This window comes from Nesoenas mayeri (assembly GCF_963082525.1).
Source record: "Nesoenas mayeri genome assembly, chromosome: 4".
Taxonomy (NCBI): domain Eukaryota; kingdom Metazoa; phylum Chordata; class Aves; order Columbiformes; family Columbidae; genus Nesoenas; species Nesoenas mayeri.
Genome location: NC_137540.1, coordinates 25,593,062 through 25,609,949, shown reverse-complemented (window position 1 = coordinate 25,609,949; position 16,888 = coordinate 25,593,062). Strand labels below are relative to the sequence as shown.

Below are 16,888 nucleotides of genomic sequence, written 5' to 3'. Positions count from 1 at the left end.
CTTTGGTGAAGACTGTTTCCCCTAATAAACAGAGCTGAGAGCTTACACTCCTTATTCAGGCACTAAAGTTACATGGTGGCAGTATCCTCCTGTAGGATTGTAACAACCTTCCATACCCAGTCTGAAGATCTAAGGTTCTGCCTGCTCAGCTTCAGTGGAACTGGGCTGGAACAGGACCCTAGATGACTGTATAACACCTGCCTCTTATGACATGATTATATTTATAGTGAGCATGTCTCTAATGGCATGGAAGCTTCCCAATATTTTGAAAGTCACAGCTGCACACAGTGCTAAAGTAATTTGTTGTAATATGTTTAGCAGAATACAATTCACAAGCCATAGAAAAATGTAAGCCCAGCACAAACAAGGAACACACAAATATACTGTTTGGATCTCAGGGCCGAGCCAGCACAGGTAGCCTGAGAGGAGGAGAATTCCAGGGCTTTCCCTCTACATGTAGTTCTTTGTACTGTCTAAGTGAGCTGCTCCTGAAGCAGCCAGCAAAATAGATGCAGCAGCAATTAAAGGAGAAACCCTTATAACAGAGCCTATGTCAGAAAGCAAAAGTAAATCTCCAAGCCTGCCACGTAAGAAATTGCTTTCGTATATTTGAAAGTCTCAGATGATACATATAGTAATACTTATGTGGAATCCTGCAAAAAATATGTTCCTAAAATAAAGCTGTTTGCTACCTTAATATGAAGAATTAAGGAAACTGTTTTATGTAACAGCAGAAAAAACAATCCTGTCTATACCCCCCCCCACACACACACCCCATCAGGGAATTCAAAACAGCTGAAAACTCTTTGTTGTGTATAAACATGTGTTGTAAAACAGATTCCAAGTGTGTCTCAAAATACAGAGAAAGCAACTTAGGACTTCTATGTATGTAAGCACCTACATATTAAGAAATATATCATTTAATTATATATATTCTGGATGTGTTTGCATGGGTGTATTTTTCAGGTAGGTGGATTCATGCATTCTAAACATCTAATGCAGCTTGCCATGCATTGAGGTTCTCTGCAGTGAGAGGTCATGAAATGGTAAAACCAAAAGAGGAAATGGATTTCAGGAATTTACATTGAATGATGTTAGCCATTTACTTACACATTCTGAAGCGGTGATTGTTAATGAGCTGGACATGAATGATTGCCCTTCATTCAAACTCACCAAAACTTCTAGAGTTCTGGAAAGAAAGAGGGAAAAAAAAAAGTCAGCAGCCATAAAACAGTCAATAAAAGCACCTACATAGTGTAGAGGCACTTGTATGCACAGACTCCAACAGAGAAAGTGTTCTTAGAGAGGAAAATAGGAGTTGATGCCTCTGAGTGGCACTAGATGTGAGAAGCATCTTCACAGAAATCATAAAATTAACATGATTACTTTGTGTTACCATTTCTAGAAACTTCTGATGACTTTTAAGTGATCAAGGTACTTGGCTGTTATGAGGATCTTGTGGCTTCCAGGAACCAATTTTTGGTTATTTCAGACCAAGCTTATTTTTATGCTGCTTAAAATGAATGATACTAAATATATGCAGTCTCCTGTGGTACTATTGATCACTATTTAGAAATAATTTTAGTCTTCTAGATAGAGAGCTATCTGAATAGAGAATCTCTCTTCTCTATTTCACGTAGCATAAAATACTGTAAAAAGTTTTACATAAAATAAATTGAAGTTCAACTATAAAAATAACATTGTTTTGTCTGTTCCATAAACATCTCTTTAGTTATATGCAGACATTATGGATAAAAATGTCGGATAATTATAAATGGTCAAGACTTTCTATAAATAGAACACAAACACTGCATACAAATAGTATGTGGTTTACATTTTACAAATTAACCTTAGTAGAAAACAACACATGGTGAATGTTAAACATAAGAAGACTCTTCAGCTTCTCTGGCTTGGATTCCCAAGATTCAGACAGTTTATATTTTCCATAGATGTAATTAAATAAAAATATAGATATCCGTGAACTAAAATGATTAATCATTTATACCGTTCTTCTATGTCATGTATTTTTATTCTGGCACAAATGCTTTAGTCAATATGGAGTTCAAAGCTATTTTAACTAATTTGGCTAATTTCTTTTTCAGTTTTAGTAAAAATTATGTACGTTGCTTCTGCTAAACTCATTATTAAATGGTCTGTATTATCAATAATTGATCTAACTGAAAGAATAACTTCTAATTATTACTGGAATAAGTGAATCAGAACAGATAAAAATAAAAAATTAATTCAATTTTCTCCCAAGTCACTAAATAAAGTAAACTATACCAAAATTTTTGTTAGTGATGAATTTTCAAAATGTGAATTTTTAATTTTTTAATTTATTTTAATTTTCAGTGTTTAGCTTTGCCACTTTATGAGAAATGCTGTAAGAAATTTCAGCATGACAATTCTGCTGGAGTTTGACTGGCAAGACAATGCCATTGACTTCAATGGGAGAGGGTTTCATTCTGTGCCATTTCTTGATCAGAGAAGGACTTAGGTACATACTATGCTGTTGAAACACAACCCAAATCCCGACAGGTGTCCCTGAAGAAATTTATATGTTCAAGCTCTCAAATCTTTTTGAGATTTGCGTATCATAAACACATCACGTTACACATTTTTCTCTCCAAGTCACAAACCTACAGCCCAGTAAGTTAACATGACCCTTTCTGGTCTCCTGGGGTCACATCCTTTTGCACCCTGGTCATACTACTGCATTAACTATGACTGCACAGGTGTAACTGAAAACTGAATTCAGCCCATAAGTAGCAAAGAATTCACAGCACACAGAAGTATTATATTTTTGGATGGCAACTTTTCAGGTAAGCACAATTTCAAAGAGGAAAGATTAAGCTCTCAAATGTTTCATTTATTCCCCATTAGCCTTGCCTTTTAAACATATGACTTAGAGAAACATGCCACAGGCTCCACACCAAGTTTGAACATGGTTACCCAAGAAAGAGCATTCATTGTGATTGTTTCCTGAACATAAAAGCTATTCAGCCTTTCTACTTTTCCTGAACTTTCTTAAGTAATGATGGGTGCCTTCCCAGTGACTGATGCCATAATTGGGATTACATTGCTTGGTTTGAAGCCTAGTAGCACAGTAAGAATCCTTCCAACTGCACTAAATTCAAATATAGTACACCAAGTAATTTTGATTTTTTAATCAACATATCATGTTCTTTAAGAATCCAAGTCCTTATATACTTCCTGTATTGACTTTATTTCTGATCATATTTTAACTGTATCTAAATACATTTTAGATTTTTCTCAGCTCTTTTATCTTTGTTTGGAACCATTTCTGTAGTCTCTTGTTGGGCAAAACTCCCACTGAGATCAGAAATAGCTCTGCCTATGCACCAGTGAAGAACTGCTAGATTTGGCCAGTAACATCTGACTACAGTTGTTGCCAGCTCCTGGGGTCAAATTTCCAAAGTGCTTTCAGATGCTCACTTTTTCCTATTTCTTTTTTTTTTTTTTTTTTAAGAAAGTGAATGTGAATCCTCAATTTCCTATTTTTGGGGGTTTTGGTTTTGGGTTTTTTTTTTCTGCTATGCAACCAATTCCCTCTCCTGCCTGGCAATATCATCCTTCCTCCTGACTCTTAGCTTCAGAACACAGCCACACCAGGTAAATGACAAGTAAACAATTCCGATTACAGTGTGTGAGTTAGTGGAAATAGATCTTCAAAAGTGGCAAAAAATTCTCAGTCGAGCAACATGGCCCAGGAAGAGACTTGCCATTAACTGAACAGCAAAGTCTACTTAAGCCAGTTACTAAAGACCAGTTGTTACAGACAGTTCTTACAAGGGTGAGTTTACCCCTGTTTTTAGGAGGTACCACTGAGCAAGCTCTTATTGCCCTCTCTGGGACCAATCTCTGTTGCCAGTGAAATCCTCATTCATAGTACCGCCTCTGTACACCATTCCAGCCCCAGAAAAGGGCATCGATAAAGCATGTGTCTAAATGAGAACTGGGCCCACAGCTGCAACTCCCACTGACTGCAGTAAGAGCTGCTTTCAGGTCTCTGGTGCCATGTGCCACGTCGCTACTGTCAAGCTTTGCATTCCTCTAACCTTTAGCTGTCAGATGGGCTGACAAATATCTCAAGCAATGGGCTCACTGAACACATCAGCTATCAACACAGATACAATGCAGTAAGAACAACCAGTTTCTGTATTAAATTCCATTTTGATACACAGCTGCAGGGATGAGCCATTTGAGCTTTTCATAGGAGTTGATCATACTTGTACAGTTCTAGAAACCACAAAGTGAACTCATACAGATAATTACCTCATCTTCAAAAGGATGAACCTGTCAACATACAAAATCACTTCTTTCCTGAAATTGTCATGTCTGTAGAGTATAAGAAATGCATTTTTTTCATTTCTTTAGCATACACCTGTTTGTTGGGCTATACATACTTCTGATTCATATAAACACTGCCTCTTCAAATTTGGAGTTCCAAAAACCAGGCACGCTATTTATTCTACTCATTCACAAACATCCAAGAGAAAGACTTATAGATAAATACATCCTGTGCTTGCTAATAACTGTCCACATGTATGAGGGTTTTAGCTCAGTACTCTGCATAAACTGCAAATATTTAGAAAATAAAATGGCATTCTGAATTGATTATATTTTGAGAGTACCTTCATTTCCCACAGGTGATTGTCAGTATGTTGTTATCATGTTCCTTCAGTAAAGCTCAAATCAGCTGAGAGCTCAACCCGCCTATGTCACCAGATAACATTTCTAAATCTTTGGGCCTCTGCTGATATTTTCTTTCTGCAGACTGAAGGAATACCATTTAAAGGGTTATGAGAATGAAGAAATTTTTTATAAATAAATTTTTTATAAAAATTTTTATAACAGCCTTAGATCACAAAGGAAGGGGCAGCACAGATTTTGGTCAGCTGGTCATAAGACTGTACTTCAGTTTCTGTAGTGGCGGTGATCAGAAATGTTTCAAAAATACCTCCACAGACACTAAATACCTGGTTTTAGAAGTCCGTATGGTCAGATCTCCCACCATTTATTTATGTGATTCACATGACTACATCCATAATATCTCAGTTGCTTTCCAAACACTCAAGGAAAATTGTCTCTCCTTCTGCTGAGGTGTGTACAGAGAGTGAGACAAGAGAAGAAGCACCAATGCCCTACTCATCCAAAGAAAGACTCTTCTGGCATGTATTAGGCCCATATTTGAATCCTTACTGTGCTTGATTGACTGTGATCTGATCACACCCAAACAACACAGCTATGCATGCAAGGGCAGACTATCCCTGAAGTAAACCAGACCTTTTGACATAACTGTATTTTTGCAAGCAAAGGTTGGATCAACACTAGTTTTATACCCACACAGAAAAAAAAAAACCAAGCATTGAACTCTTGAAAGTTGCTGCAAATCTTTTCAGGTCAACCCTGAATAAAACCCACAAAGAATCAGGAAGTGTAAATGTTGATGTTGCTGTAGCAACCCAAGAAGCTGTCCTCCAATGCCCAGCTAAAGCCTCTTCTCTGCTGTGTGACACAGTCTGTGTGGTTTACAGTGTGGACTTTACATCTGTGCACTGGGGATGGGGAAGCAGAACCCAAAGATAATAATCAGAGGTTCTGGTCATCAAGGCCCACTCACTCTATGCACAAATACCCAGGCCTTCTAGCAGTTATACCCAAGAACACAAGGAGTTGGCCAGCTTCTCTGTCTAGCTGGAAAAAAAACATGGCTGCAGAAACGAGCCTCCAGAGAAAAACAAGTGCAGCCCTTCACACTGTTCCTCAAAACCACAGCAGTGCCCAAATCCAGTGTCCATTTAAGGCTTTTATCCAGGACACTCATTTGTATCTTTTGATCACTTCTGACATGGAACTTGAGTAAAGTGAAATCAAAAAGATTGCAAACTTGAGCTAATAAGCATGTGTAATTAACATGCTGTCCAGATAGTCACAAACTCAATTGCTTCTTAGGTACCATAGGTCTAATGTGCCATTTTCCAGTGGTCCATACCTTTTAAGCTATTTCCTTGTAAGAGGAAAAACTGTGGCGTTTTTTACAGTTCACAGTCCTTGCTTAATGTGGAAAGGATTGTCCTATATTTTATCTGTGAAGTGTCACTTTCTGGATGGGAATCAATCCTGGAAAACTTAAGTCTGAAAAGAGCTTTTAAAAAATGCTCTTATTTATGACCAAAGTTACCCACAAGACTTGCAATTCAAAATTGCATCAGTCTTGGCCCACTAGCCAATCCAACAAATAATTTACCAAAAAATGTAACTTGAGAAGACCCAGCAATCGCAATTCTTTCTTTCCTTTATGTCCACCGCTATTACAGAAGAGGAATGTGGCCCACTGCCATATGTTGCCATAGCTCTGGTCTAAAGAATTTCATATCCTGTGAAATACAGCTGACATTTCAATCCACAGTAACCTACTTGCAAAGTATTCATTTGCACCTTACTTTATGAGTATCCAATAAAAGAGTGCCATTTTATGACCCATTAAAAAACATGAAAAAAATTAAATAAAATTGTGAAAGACATTTGCTGGAAGTAATAAATAATTTACCTCCAATTTTCACACACTGAAAATTAAACTGGCAACTGCTCAAAAAGTTATTAAAATTATGGTGACTAAAGGTATTTTAGAATCAAGTGCCAGCACTAAAATAGCTAAAATGCTGTACATAGTAGGAAGGAAAAAATTTGATCTATGTACTTAAAAGGGTGCTTTCCCCTAAAAAAATACTCCTATGAATTAATATATAGCTTTATTACACAGTTAATATTTGTAAGCCAATAGTGTGTGTGTTTATGTGTTCTAAATATATCTATACATATTTTGCATACATATAGCTCTTTATACTGAAATCATACACTGGAAAATCAGTAACAGTGGTGGGAGAAGGCTTCAGTAGAACTATCAATTTAAGTATCATTTTTATGTATTCCCATCACTTTACCCCATGTAACTTACCATCCCCTACACAATAGTCTGGCTGCACAAAGGGGTACCAATGTGACCATACATTATTTTGATGGTCACCTGAGAGATGGGGAAACTGGAACACACTATGACTGACAAGAGCATGTTCAGGTTTTTAACCTGAAATGTTCACCACTGTTCATAGCTGGAACAAATACAAGGTCTCACTCAGTGCAAGTATTCCATGGTTTACCGTTCGAAGGATAAGCTCCATTGCCAAAAAATACTGACCTCCCCTCAGGAGATGGACTGAAATTTTTAGTGCCAAGTGAGGTAGCCTCTGTCATGCCATCCCTCCTTTTCTGCCTGAGGATTGAAAAGCAGATGTACTGGCATACAGAAGGAGACAATTAATGCTCAGCTATACTGTTAGGGAGACAGCCATAGGACTCTGAGTGGTAGGTGATGGTGTCTCTGATGGATCTGCCTGTGGACCATTAATTATGCCAAAGCTCCAACCTCAGTGTATGGACACAGGGGTTTCATTTCACCAGCTTGTTTGAAATCACCTGCCATTATTTGCTGGGAAAACAACTAATATTTACCCACACATTCTACCCAACCAAAGCACAGAATATCCTTTCCCCTGGCCCCGGTTAACAAGCACTCCAGGACTACAAATATAAGCCTAGGGACACATCCTTGCAACAGGAGGAGGCAACACAGAGCCACAGAGGAAGGCATTTCATGTCCATACTTCTGGTTTAGTTGCTTTTCCTAGATCAAAAGCCCCAGCTGCGTAAGGACCCAGCAAGTTCCCTTGGAGCAGGATTACAATCCTTGCCTGCCAGATGTTCAGTGCAGTTCCACTCTGCCAAGGGTCAGCTCTAACTGGGAAGCACAGGAAACAGTTTGCTCTAGTCAATGGGAATTTTACTGGAGACAGTTAATAATCCGCAATTACGATAAATGGTCAGAGTTGTTTTCCTCCCACCAACCACACAGGCATAAAATGGAATACCTAATTATTTTCCTGAGGATAGCAAGATCTGCACTTTATGCAAATCATTATGGTGTTTTGGGGTTTGGGTAAGAATTAGTACAAATTATTTTCTAATACTTTTTCCTCTCTCTCTCTCCTTTCTTGGTGTAGCTTAGCACTGACATAAATTCGAATTACAGTTCCCCTAGGATCCACTCTTGTTACCCCAGAACTATCTAGCTTTCTCAGCAGCATATTCAATATACTGTCTATTGGGTTTTGGCTTTCCATGGGAAATGGACAGAAGCATTTCACTGCTGGAAAGTGCTTTTGAGTTTGAAAGAACTGTAAGCCGGCAATGAATTAGATCTGATCTCATGGAATCATGGGAACCTGCAGTAACAGGGTATGAAATGTCATTATTATGTTAAATTAGTCTATTAATTCAGCTCAGGATACTATGTCCACTGCATAATATTAAGCACTTAGTTCTGCTCACGCACTCCTTCTCAGTGCTCTGGGAACACTGTGTGCCCCATAGAGGAACGTGAAGGACTGCATTAGAAATTACTACTGATCTTAACATCAGATCCATATGTCTTAGGAGCCAGTCAGCCTATACAATTCATTGAGTATGTTCCCATCTGTGAATAGTTCCCATTATACTCTAATTGTGTCAAACTAAATGTATTTCTAAAATATTTTCAGAAGTTAATATTTATAACATATACTAAGACTAATTCAGCTATATTTCTGTTTTTGCCCTCTACCCGAATTCATTTTGCTAGCTTTTTTTTTCTTTTTTGGGGGGGAGGAGAGATGGGAAAAGAGGGGTGGGAAGAGATGGTACCATGTGAGCAACCAATGATTAGTAGCCATATGCTTTTTCATTTTTATTGGAACAAAATGTTTGCACAGGAAAGAAAAAAAAAAAAAGCTAAAGCACTGATGCTGAAAATAAGTGCTCTTAGTTATTTTGCAAAGAAAGGTATGAGTTCAGGTAGGAGAGTATTTGATTCATGTCAGCCCTCTTTACCCAGTGCTTCTGGGGAAGAATAGCTGTTTCTGTTGAAACATAATGTTAATATTGAATCAGTGGGCCTAATGAGCTATGAGTACATTTATGATGGAGAAGTATTCCAGTCGCCTGAGCACAGAGGTCCTGGAATGAAAACAGGTAAAAACAACCTAATTCAAACATCCAGCCTACCAATTTGTGAGCACAATTAAGTCACATGGTTAACGAGGGCAGCAGAAAGTTAAAAGGAAGCAAACAGAGTTCACTTCCTTTCTTTTTTCCTTGGTGTTGGCTACTACTACATCTTCAACATTTAAGAACCACTCAGCTACTGAGCATAGGGAAGAGCAACTGGATGTAGGAAAGCTGGCAAGTCAAATGAAGTCCCCTATTTGTTCTGATGGCTGGTGCTTCTTTCTGTAACAGCAGACTGCCTGTTCTCCACCACATACTTCCTAAGGTACAGCTACACAACAGGTTCCTGAGAGGTAACTTGTCACGGGGATTTATTGTGCTTTTGGGTTTTTTTTAATAGCAATTACTGGTATTACCTGGAATGTGAAGTATCTTGGTCAATAAGATACCTCTTAACTGAGAAACTCTATTTAATCCTGATTTTAAGTGTTCCCCTTTTCTTTGGACAAGGTGTTTGTTGTTCAAGCAATTTACAGCCACAATATAGTTTACAGACTGAGGATGAGACTTTGGAAATGGGTCCTTAAACTCACGTTTGAGTATTTAAACAACTTGCCTAAATTTCAAGTGGCTAAGTACTCATCATGTGCACACACCCCCTCATTACATTAATGAGTAATTAAGTTCTGTGGCCAAATTAATCTCTTGCTTTACTTGACAAGTAAAGCATTTGACAATGCCACAAAAAGAAGGTGTAGGTATTTTGTTAGTAGGAAAGAGAATAAAAATGCTCAACACTCCCCATGAAATAGTCATTCTTTCTTAAATGATTCCTGAAAAGTACACAAGTCAAATCTGCAGCTTGGACAGAGCTTCCCTTCTTTGGTCCTTCTTCTCTGATTGCAACAGGTTTCCCACAATTTTACCTTTCTCAGCCAAGGAAGAAAAACAGACAAAATAACAGCAATTCCAGTCATAGCCATAGAAGAGGACAGTAATCATGTTCACCTGGTTTTCAGTTAATTCCACATCACAATACAACTCACTTAAGTTGCACACAACTCTTCTCAATACTCCTTAAGGCAGAAAAATCAATGTTTTTTTTTTCACATTAACAAACTTGATGAAGTTTTGGGGGCTTGTCTGAATATGTAGATCATCTCGTAAGTTTATCTACACACTCTGGAAATCACATGGTTTTGGGTACTTGCATGCAGCTTATATGGGAAATATACCTGGTCTGACTTGTGAAGAGCATAATCTAAATACATGCTTAGACTTATTTTATAATAACACATTTAGAATTTCTTGGCTTATTATATTTTCTTCTTGTAAAAGGCATGTGGAAAGACAAAGGCTAATTTTAACTTACAGTTGTTATTGAGTTCCTAAATAACAGAGCATTGAAAGGTCATAGTGTAGATGAGCAGAGCAATGATTTTCAGTTCTTGAATATGTGCATTGTAGGTAGTATGGCTGAATGGAAACTGTGTATGAGAGGTATTACAGTGGCTGTCATGGTCTGTTATGCCAACATTGAATTAATAAGACGTGAAAATTGATGCTGAGTTAGGTCAAAATATTACCTCATTGCCTGCCTGGTTTCTTAATGCTTGCAGTGTTAGAAGAAAGTACAACTGTGTAATCTTAACAATAAGCTAATGACAATTTTTGTGTGGGAATGTAAATCTGCTTATCATTCACGCCCAGCCCCCACTTGCACACATTTCCAAAGGCATTCATATGCCTCCTTTGAGACAAATAATGATACTATGTCAGCTCTCTTTCTATTTAGATATATATTTAATATTTGCTTGAAGAATCGGGCCAATGTTTTTGAAAGCACATTTAATTATACCATATGCCTACTCAAATCATCCCTATCAAACAAGTTCTAGGATGATGCTCTGGTTCATTCTGTTCTGTTTTCCCTTTCTTCACAATGTGTTTATGTATATTTATCCAATTTGTTCTGTTACTCTTGCCAAATTGCAGGTTTGAGATCTCAACTATGCAGGGGCAGCTGTGCTATTGTTGATGCCTTACAAAACAAAGGTCACAGACTGTGAGCCTGTATCACTAGAACTAATGACAGTTGCATGTTAACCATTATGGTACAGCCACAGAATGATCAGGGTTCACAGACCCTTGGAGGCAGGAACAAATCTTACCTTGCCCTTTGGTAAGCAAGAACTCAGGTTACATTTTTAAGGAGTAAAATTTGTGCAAATTAGTCTCTTGCAAAATATCCTGTTGTTTATTTAATTTATTGGCATAATTCCTCCTCCCTCTGCCTGAAAAAAACAGAACTTTAAACAGCCCCATCACAAAAAGCAAACTTTGAAAAACAAAATGACAGCTGAGTTAGAAGGAATGATCTCTTCTGCATGTAACTAATCTTAGCTTTTCTCACTTTTGAGATCGATATGAGTTACCAGCTGTTGCAGCCTAAGAAGCTATTGACTACATAAAGAAGTAGGGTACCATGAGATGACATTTCTTTCAAAAGAAGGTTGTTTCCAAACCTAGCTTAGCAACTCCCAGTAATGAAGCAGTAGGGCGGGACTGTTTCAAATGCCCTTTGTTTGGTAAGTGAGATCAATCTGCAAGGCTTGTGAATTCAAAACTATTTGCCCCTTGGGTGGCCTGACACATTATTCCTTCTGCTGCATTTCAGACCAGAAGCCAAGAGTCCAAAGTTACTTAAAAAGATGTTTCTTAGAGCTACACATAGCTTTTGAAATACCGAAGAAACGGGAATGTAATAGATGAAGCAGACCAACAAGATGAGGCACATGTCCACAGACACAGCTCTGAAATTACACAGCTGGTTTTGTGGCTGTCTGTCTAAGGCTACTTCACCAGTGTGCTGTTAATTATTTAAAAGAGAGCACTGGGGAAACTACTATCACATCTGTCACCCACACGTAGACAAAATCTTCACTCATTGCACGACCAGATGTGTTTATTCAAAACATATACTAACTAGCTACTTAATGGGTTAGAATTATTAGTCAGAAGTTAATTAGGCAAATGTATTAAACGTCAGTCACCTTACAAAGGATCACTTCTTTGCCATTGTCAACCACAGGAAAAAGAAGGGCAAAAATAAAGATTCCATAAAAGACCTGCAGTAGAAAATAGATTTATGAAATCTGATCATTGTGTATTAATGAAAACCGAAATGCCCTAGGTAAATGCCTTAACTATATGTCTCTTAATACTGCACGTGTACTAGCACATGGGAGGAAGCCAGAAGAGTTGTTTAAGCTCCTACAGGTATTGGAGAAGAAAAGGGAATTAACAGTAGAAAAAGGCTTTCCTTAGTATAGTCAAAACAAACTTGAAAATGATGGCTTCACTGCTTCCGCATGTATTATACATATCCCTGAAGATGCAAGCACTTGCATGGCATTGTGCCTGCATAATGAACTTGGAAACATTTCTGGCCAATGTAACATGTTCTTGTTCCCCAAGAGATGAAATTCAGAAGTAATTTTTAAGTTTCTGACTCCCAGGTTCGTGTCACAAGAAGCAGTGGATGGAGTAAAGACATAATATGCTCTGTCTTTGGGCTAGTCAGGGAAGGGGGGTAATAATTAGGATCCTTTGTTAGAAGCCTGCCATGACAACCATTTTGTAGAACACCTTTCAGCTGCTATTGAAAAAGAGCAGCTGTCTAGAAACCAAATGAGGTAATTTGCAGGACGGAGCCTACAATCCATTCATCTTCGCTGTGTCTGTTTGCTTTCATGTTTCTGTATTCTTCCTCTTAAATCTTGTGCTGGTATTAATAAAAATGACACTTTGAAACTGGAAGGTGAGACTCAATATACCACTGTTCTGCATTCATGGAAACATTTTTGAATCAAAAAACACCTATAATTAAATATGAAGCATGTGATTCTGCTTTGTATTGCAAGATTGTTGCCCAGGGAGGCAGAAACTGAGGGTAAGAGTGCCAGTCACAACTTGGGCATGAATTCTTGGGTTTTCAGCTGGTTTTAGTTTTCTCCTGCATAGCTGCTGTAAATAATGTTCAAGACCTCTAAAGCAGTGAGCAGGAGCTTCTTGGTGCATCCTGCAAACTGCAATGAATATGCTTTAAAGAGACTCCTGCAGTACTCTTTTATGCTTTTTACATGAATTTGTCAGAAACCCATAGGAAGAAATGCACTGGATACACAAGTTGACTTGCCCAATTGCACAGAGCTACAAGCTCTTCCAGAAGACAGAACCTTGACTTCCCTGAAGCACATATTGAAAAATGCACCCAAAGCAGTGTTTAATTTGAAGCTTGTGGTTATTTCCCATTGTCTCCAGCCCTCTATGTGATCCACAGCAAAAAGCAGGGCAACTAATTCTGCCTTCAACCTGTACTTCACATCATACTACCCAAACTTTGACCAGAGAGAAAAATCTTTTGCCAGCATTTAGGTGATCATAGGCTATCAAAAAAAAAAAAAAAAGGTATAAAAAAGACAAGCCGTGAAGCTTGTTTTAGCACTAGCTCAAACAAAAATAGACTGAGGTCAGGTAATGTGGACTGCCAAACAAAAATACCCAAATAGCATTACTAAACATTACAGGGCTGGCTTCCTACTGTGGGGAAATAAAAATCTAAAAATTAAACAGGAAAAAAAAAGTTATGTTTTCACATGTAGGGAAGTTGAGAAACTTCTTAAGAGGAAGACACAGGGATGCAATAGGTGGTTAAGCTAGTTTCTGAAATCAGCTACTTAAAGGTGCTATATAAAGAGATAGTTACTTTTTTCCTTTCTTTATCTTTTCATTCCAAAGGCCTAAGGGACAATACCTGAATTGTAAAGACAGGATCAAAAGGAAATCAATGATAAACCAAAACAAAATATTAAAATGTAAAGACTTGAAAAGTGACAGTGCAGAAACCACACAATGCTGTTGAATCCCCTCTGTGCTTCCATCCCATGCACAAGTTGAAAACAAGCAAAGCAGCTGTTATCAACAGGAAGAACAAAGACTTGAATGACACAGGCTTCTGCTGTCAGAAGTCTGGTTAACAGCCAAATAAAAGCACATTTCAAGGTAGTATTTGCAGCTCAGAAACATAAAGCAATGTCCTTAGTCCTAGAGATCATTTCTCATTACATTTTCTTCCTAGGACAAAAGTTCTTACTATCTTATAGTTGTATGAGTTTGTGCTATAAATTCTCCAATTATATTCAGATTCTCATACAATTTGGTCAATAAGATTAATTTTTTCTCAGTAACTCTGTATTGGACAGTCAGGATAGGAAGTACATTTAAAGTTACTAGTAAACTACTGAACTTGTTCTTTTGACAAGAGCTCTTACTACAAGCAATACATAAAAAAAAATCTGATGACCAGAGATTGTCCTGCATTGTTGTGCACTTTGTTTCAAGTGAACTGCATGCTGGGGACTAAACTTAAGTTGAATACTTTGAAACTGGAGGCAATGAAGAATTTGGGAATAGAAGTGTAATTTTCCTTCCTACCACACAAAAATAAATCCTATTTAATCTTTGCTTTTTAAGTGCCACCAGCTGTTCATGTTGGACAGGATGTAGGAAGAGATATATGCAAGCTGAAGTCAACATGATTTGAATAGAAGGTCATTAAAAAACAGTAATGCAGACTGTACCACCTCTGTATGCAATATGATCATAAGCTCAAGTGAAGCTTCACTTGAAGTTTCACTTGCACTCAGGTTTATGTTTGGATTTGTCCTTTTTGGCTTTATTATTCCTTAAGCCTACAAGCCCAAGGAGAAAGATATTGCCCACTTCTATCCTAAGGCACCCTTCAGACAGGTAAATTCAAGTGCCATTCACCACAAAGGTGTCAAATTGTCACTCAACTGAGTGGTAGAAACCATGTGATACTCAAATGAAAGCAATGATCCCATTTAACCTGATGTTTAGCCTTTTGTTGGTGTTTTGAAACACAACCAACTTTTTGTATATGGGTTCAGGTTGTTGTGTTTCAAGTCAAAATACACTTACTATTCTTATTGGACTGAGAGGTAAAATGCTCACTTCAGTTTATAAGCTAATCTTAGAGCAAACACGGTGTAAATTCAAGAGCAGGATGCATAAACATAGAAGCTGATGAGCAAAACTGCAGCTGCATTTAAAAAAAAACAACCTCTGTAGTTTTCTGAACTATTTTAAGAACAATGATAATTTCTCAGCTTCTTGGTTCATTTTGAAGAATTTACTGCTAGCCTAGACCAAACCTTTCTTTATTTTTTTAGATAAGTATATGCACAAGATCAAATTGGATTTTTTTCAGTAGGTACCAGCAAATCCAAAATCTCCTCCTGAAGTACTTCAAAGAGAAACTACAGTTTAAACAACAAATTGAGGTATCTAAGTAGTAGACAGGTAAATATTTACTACAAATATTTCAGTAAAATATTATACTGTTGTGCTAGGTTAAACTTGCATTATTGTCATCCACTCATCAAATAAAAGAATTTGTAAATGTTCAGGATATAAGAGAAATGTCTATATTGTGCCTTAGGATAGACTGAGGGGATTTTACCATTGGCTTAGAGGAACAGAAGCCATCTGTTTGTGAAGTCAAGTCTACAGATGCATTTTCAGAACATGTACTCAAAGAACTTGGAACAAAATGAAGAAAAGCAAAGGTAGAGCAAGAGGGCAGACTTATAAAAATATACCTTTTTTTCTTATACTGGTCTTCCAAATAGACAAAGGCTCTATTTTCTTTCCAAAGTATAATTATTACAGAAACAGCTAAAGTAATGGAGTGGTCAAAGCAATACGATTCAGTTTGATTCCATTGTGCTGTGGCAGGAGAGCAAATTCAAGCCTGAGCTAAAAAAGAGAGCCAATTTTCTCAATATACTCCGAGACCCTAAAGGCATATGGCTTTTAAATGGTCAATGCAGTAGGACCTGAGTCCTTTTTAGTAACTCAGTTTAGTTGTAATACTACACTTGTCCTCACAGTATATAAATGATCTCTCAAAGTACATGAAGCAAAGCAATTCAACTTTCTTGGGTTTGTCTCCTCACCATCCTGCAGAATGTACTTGATGTTTTCTGGATTATTTTCATACTTTCAAACATTTTTTTTATAATGCATAGCTTGCTCATACAAAAATCCCAAGTAGTTCTCATTTGTTAGCTAATCAAGGGTCTTTTAAAATGAGCTAGTTTTGTAAGAAGACTATTTAATTTTGCACCTTGGAAGTGGCTTGACAAGAAGGTATTTTAAGTGGCACAGGCCACACAGTCATGTTGTCCCATAACCTAAGGATACCACCACATCCATCTGCTACAAGGTACTATGAAAAAGCAGGCTTTGATAAAGAATGTTTGGTTGGCTAAATCTACAGCTGGCATTTTGGAGGCTCCTAACTAAATGCAGTCAGCAGCTGGAAAGAAATTATAAATACACAATGGCCTAAGCCCAGGAGACCAAGGGTTTACCAACCAAAGATCTTGGGTACTTTGGCGTCTTACTTACTCCACGTGGGTTTCTATTGTTCTGCATGTGAAAAGTGCAAATTCATCAGTCTACAAGGAGTGTCTCAAATTATAAAACTATAATGAAACCAGTTACATGGGACTTTACTGTTTACCCAGAAACAAAGTTGCAGGCTTAAAAGTCACAAAGCTAATGTTGCTTGTGTTGCTCTTAATTCCACTAAAAAGAGCACTAGAAAAAGAGCAGACGGGTTGTTGCTGCATTAGTGACTAATATTAGCTCCACTAGAGGAATTACTGGGAGCTATCCAGCAATAGCCTGAGCTGTGCCAATGGAAAGTCAAGAGTTCAAGTGTGTACATATCTTT

General features: G+C 37.6%; 1 protein-coding gene across 1 annotated transcript in view; it reads right to left on the bottom strand.

The window, feature by feature from the left end:
* The window catches only part of ANTXR2 (ANTXR cell adhesion molecule 2), a gene marked incomplete at both ends in the record, with an annotated part of 117,664 nt that overhangs the window by 63,622 nt on the left and 37,154 nt on the right, over positions 1-16,888 (bottom strand). The window contains one exon of the mRNA XM_080344362.1: positions 1,111-1,189. Within this exon, the coding sequence (XP_080200488.1) occupies positions 1,111-1,189 (79 nt within the window). The remainder of the gene's footprint in view (positions 1-1,110; positions 1,190-16,888) is intronic.